General features: G+C 38.0%; 1 protein-coding gene across 1 annotated transcript; it reads left to right on the forward strand.

Annotated features, from left to right (window-relative positions):
- Positions 1-2,785: 2,785 nt before the first annotated feature.
- On the forward strand, positions 2,786-4,983 carry LOC127160676 (perforin-1). Its single transcript, XM_051103330.1, has 3 exons — positions 2,786-2,876; positions 3,064-3,584; positions 3,725-4,983. Exons 2-3 carry the CDS (start codon positions 3,067-3,069, stop codon positions 4,929-4,931), a joined length of 1,725 nt encoding a protein of 574 aa, XP_050959287.1. The 5' UTR covers positions 2,786-2,876; positions 3,064-3,066; the 3' UTR covers positions 4,932-4,983.
- The last annotated feature ends 558 nt before the right edge of the window (positions 4,984-5,541 follow it).

Below are 5,541 nucleotides of genomic sequence, written 5' to 3' on the forward strand. Positions count from 1 at the left end.
CTCACCGGAGCTTAACCTTGTTGCAAATGTCTGTGTGTCTTCTGCCTCTCTGGGCAAGAGACTCAGAACTTGGTCAATTGTCTCTCTAGGATGGAGACTCAGGATGCTGAATCTGTTGTTGTCTTGCTGGACGAAGACTCTGAATGTAGAGTATCTCTTTCCTCGCAGGCACGAGGCTCAGAACGTGGTCTTATCTGTTGCTGCCTCAAAAGCTGGAGACTCAGACTTGGTATCTGTTGTTGTCTCACCCTTGCGGGTCGCAGACTCAAAACAGTGTAGCTGTTATTGGCTCTTCCTTTACAGGACTCAGGCCCAGTACAGGTATCTGTTAGTCTCTCTGGATGAAAGACTCAGAAGGAGTTGATCTGTTAGCATCTCCTGGACGTGCCGGAGACTCAGAACGAAGGTGATCTGTTTCTGTCTCTTCTCTCACTGGACTGAGACCCAGAACGGGTATCTGGTAGTCTCTCTGGACGAAAGACGAAGGAGTTGTTCCTGTTGCTGCCTTCCTGGTAACAGGCCAGAGACTCAGAACAAGGAGTGTCTTTTGAAAGGGTACATTTTATCCCCCTTCCGATAATGAGGAGATTCCAATATGGTGCTTCTCCATCTCTGTGGTGTGATTGGCTGGTTCTATCAGAGTGGGGGGACACATAGTTGCCCACCCTTCTTTCCTCCTGTGAAATTTATTGGCATTGTACAAACTTACGTAAGATGTTGCACTACACATCACTGTCACCAAGAATACTTATTTCTCTGAATAAGAGAAATCTTTGTGATCTCTCTTTGTTCACCCACTGCTGCTGCATCCGGAGGTCCGAAGAAATTTTTATGGTCGGTCACAGGCCAAAACCTTAGGAATCAGTCTAAAGGTGGGTAAAGGGCAGAAACTGCATTTTGACCAATAGGAAGTTCTGTCCTTCCCGGGCTTGGTACCAAAGGTCTTCTTCTTGTGCTCTAAGAGATGTCTGGCTGTTGTCCTGGCATCTGTATCTGATGGCGTTGGACAGTTTGCTTATGTTAGTTCACCAAGATCCAATCAAAATGTAGCAAACCTCTGTCCACTATTGTGGTCAGGGAGGGGCCCCCTTGCCATAAACTGGGCCCTGGAATGTGCTGTCCACTATACTTGTGGGGACATTTTTAGGTCCCCATGAGGAAACAGGCTTATAAATCATGCAGAATGAGTTTTTTTTGTTTGTTTTTTTTTGTTTTGTGTTTTTTTTTTTGAGAAAGTAAAAGTGTCTCCTGTGAGGTTTAGGTGTAGGGTGGGTGTCGGGCAATAGAAAATACAGTTTGTGTTGGGTTAACTAATTACATTACTAAGTTACTTTTTATGGAAAGTAATGTGTTACGTTACTTTTGCATTACTTTTTAAGTCTGGGCAGGGCTTGCTTCTTTGTGTTTAATATAAAACAATCCTAATGTAAACGATTTTACACCAAAAGTGAAATGAATTCACCTCAGGCTGAAAGAAAAGTACATTTATGCATGAGATCACTCTTCAGCTATATAAAAATGGAACACAAATGTTAGTTTATCTAAGTAATTTTTGCTCATTAATATGGTTGAACTGGATCATTGAAGGTCAGCAGCAAAGACACTGGTTAATAAAATGGGATTAAATACATGAAATATATTTGTTTTATTTAACATATTTAATTATTGCAGGGTTGTGTCATATTTTGAGTTTGCATTTCACAGTTTTTATTCATCTTGAGGAATACTGAATCTGTTTTTTGTGAGTGAGATGAATTAATGCATGTTCACATTTAGTCTAGAATACAGTAACATGTTTACTCCCAATTTCCCAACAGGAGACTTGTCAATCAATAAATGGGGAAAAAAGGAACTGGCATTACTTAGATATTTTCTTAGAAATTCAAAAGTAATGCGTTACTTTACTAGTTACTTGAAAAAAGTAATATTATTACTAACTAGCGTTACTTGTAATGTGTTACCCCCAACATTGGTTTGTACAGTATAAAAACCATTATGAGTATTGAATGTCCCCATAAAACATGGAAACACAACATATATGTGTGTTTGTGTGTGTGTGTACTTGGATGGGTTAAATAAAGAAAAACAGCATTTTTTATGTCAATTATTTTGTAATCCAAAATTAATGTTTGATGGCAATGTTTGAGTTTTGCTGTTTTCCTACAAAAGCAGTTTATTCAATGTAGTGAAACCTATCCTCCACTGACATCCATTTATTTTTTTTTATTTTAAAATATTTATATTTAGAATAAACCTTCTGTGATAACACTTTTAAATAAAAAAGAAAACAAAGCTTAATTAAATAAAATCTTTTTCTTTTCTTCATCTTCTTTGTGACAGACTTAATGCTGAAACTGTTTAGCCGTTTTATGCTGTGTCTGAAATCACTGACTCAATGACTATTTTTAAAAGGTGATAGAAATAAGAAAGCACCAGTCTATTATCATTTTAGGATGCTCTTGCCATTTTTGTTTAAAATATATGTCAGGCACTTAGTAAGCATGCTGTCTGAGGCTGAAAATACTGTAACCACACCGTGACCCCAGATGACAGATATTTATCTCTATATGTATCTGCTTTCATTTACTGGAACCTTTCAAACTGAAACAACAGTATCTTTTGAAATATCCTGGAGTCTGCAACTCTTGAGCATGACTGTTCAACTGCTTTGTAACATTAGCATGAATTTGCAGAGGTTCTTGACACATTCAAGACATGTTCTTCAGTGTTCACTGAATATATTTATAGCATTGCTCATGTTAGGCCCCCTCAGTGTGTTAAACATCAGGAGATCTGTCATAGCCACGTGATGGTATATTATTTGCAGCACAAACCTTTGACACCCACAACCACACAATCATTGTACAAAAAGACAGGTTAGAGAAACAACTTTTCATACTAAGATTTATTGCTTTTACAAATATTTGCTATATGTTTAAAAATGCTGTACATTTTTAAAGGCATTATTGTTAAAATTTTAGCCTACTGTTCTTGTTAAATGATGATTAAATGATTAACAATTACATTTTATACCAATATTGTAATTTTCTTATCTCAATATAGATAATGGGGCACTTCCAGATTTACCTTTTTGTTTTCTTGGGATTGCTTCTAATGACCATTTCTGGAGAGGAAGATTTAGCTGAATCAAAAGAGTGTGAGGATGCTCCCTTCATTCCAGGATACAATCTTGCTGGAGAAGGATTTGATGTTGTGACCATGGAGAGAAAAGGTACTTATGTGATCAACACAGAAAAATGGGATTTAGGAAACGGCACTTGTAACTTGCGCAAAAACAAGTACATGAATGGAATAAAACAGAAGCTACCGGCAGCAGTTGTAGACTGGAGGACCTTGCCAAAGTGTTCGATGAAAGTCTCCAGTCAGATCTTTGAATCAAGTGAAGCAGTGGTCAATGATTCTTCATCAGCACTCTCAGTCAGCTGGAAAGTTGGTATAAATGTAAAGGCTGTTGGAGCTGCAGTTGGAAGCACTCATTCCAGGGAAGCAAAATTTGCAATGAAAAAATCAAAAGAGGACAAATACAGTTTTACCAAACATGAAGTTGGATGCAATTTTTACAGGTGAGAGAGCTGGGGTCTTTTTTCCACTCACTCATAGTGTTAAAAAGATGATGACTATGCAGAGAAATTAAAATATTAATGGCAAACTCTTTTTTTCTTTGATCCCACTACATTTAAACGTGTTTATTGTTTCTTTATAGATATTCTGTAGCTGCAAAGCCTCCTCTTCATGCAGAGTTTCTTGAAGCAATCAAATCACTCCCTGCATCCTATGATCCAGATGCCTACTACAACCTGATCACCACATATGGCACTCACTATACCACAAATGTCAAATTAGGAGGAAAAATGAAAGCCATAACAGCCATCAAAAGCTGTCAGGCAGCAGTGAGTGGACTTACAGACACTGCAGTGAAAGACTGTTTGGATGTTGAAGCCTCTGGTTCATACAGTGTAGCAACTTTGAAGGCAGAGACACATTTTTGTAAAGAAAAGAAAAAGAAGATGGGCACAAATGAAAAGTTCAGCTCCATGTTTAATGAGCGCCAGACAGAGATTGTAGGAGGAAACATAAATGGAGAAGATCTGCTTTTCTCTGGTTCATCACACCCAAATTCCTTTAAAAAATGGCTTGAGTCTTTGAAAAGTCTTCCTGACATTGTGCATTATTCTCTGAAACCCCTCCATTTCTTACTGAGTACTAAACACCCTGCAAGGAAAGGACTGAAGAAAGCTGTTGAAGAATACATCATTCAAAATGCCCTCATGAACATTTGCTCTGAGCCTTGCAATATTGGCAGGAAGTGCAGTGCAAAAGACCGATGTGCTTGTGTTTGTGAAAGTAGTCAAATTATTAAGTCTAACTGCTGTCCAACAGCAAAAGGACTTGCCACCCTGAAAGTCTACAATCTCAAAGCCAAAGGTCTGTATGGAGATGTACATACTGAAACAGATGGCACTGTAACTGTTACATATGACTCACAAATAAAGCGCACTGAGACCATTAATGATAATGACAATCCACATTGGCCAGAAACATTTGAGTTTGGTCCTATTAAGATCAAAATGGCCAATAAACTAACTTTTGAAGTATATGATGCAGACAGCTACTGGAACAGCGATCCCCTTGGTAAATGCTCTTTTGATCTTAGAAGTGGAGTTGTGACTGATGCTTGTGCTTTTAAATATGGTACCTTCTTTTTTACCTATGAAGTGAAATGTGCACCTAGTCTGCAGGGCCCACAGTGTAATGAACACAAACCTTCTCCAATGGCTGGCCCTCTGGCTGATATTTTCAGCTCAAGAAATGGTGTTCTGGTTAAAGACTTGCCGAGGCTTGAATTAGCTGTCAATAACTCTGATAAGTTCACTTTCAAGAGTACTTATGAAAAGCTGATGATGCTGTGACATGCATCTTGAATTCTTTATGCATGAAAAATAACCTAATATAACCTAACAGCAATTTTTTATCTGCAAGAAAAAAAAAAAAAATAAACATCTGTAACCTTTGCTTGCTTGTTTGCTTGCCCATGTATTTTCTTTTTCTGTTTTTGCATTAATAAAGCAATTTTAAAGACAGATTCTTTTCTTTCATTTATTGTTTCTGTGGTTAATCTTACAAAATGCAAAAGCAACTACAGGCAATGCTGCTCCTGCCCCATTTGGCACATCATAGAAACAAGTGAGAAATAAGAAACTACAGATTCATATTTCATCAGGCCAAGTTTGCAGGCTGACACTCATTTTTTTTTTACAATAGAATAGAATTATTTGCTGCTTGAAAGTTTGTGACTGCAGATTCATATTTCATTCCAGGCTAATATTTGCAGGCTGCAACTGATTTCCGTTGAGTTGCTCACGGCCCATATTTATTTTAGTCAAAAAAAACCTCCGGTGTCCCTATCATTCTCACCACCACCACCACTGCATCCTGTCAGCCCCTCAGCTCACCCTAAGCCAGTGGCTCCCAAACTTTTTCTGCCGGGCCCCCCTTTTGCAGAATAAAAAGAAAAAAATT

Source organism: Labeo rohita, unplaced genomic scaffold (assembly GCF_022985175.1).
Source record: "Labeo rohita strain BAU-BD-2019 unplaced genomic scaffold, IGBB_LRoh.1.0 scaffold_424, whole genome shotgun sequence".
NCBI lineage: Eukaryota > Metazoa > Chordata > Actinopteri > Cypriniformes > Cyprinidae > Labeo > Labeo rohita.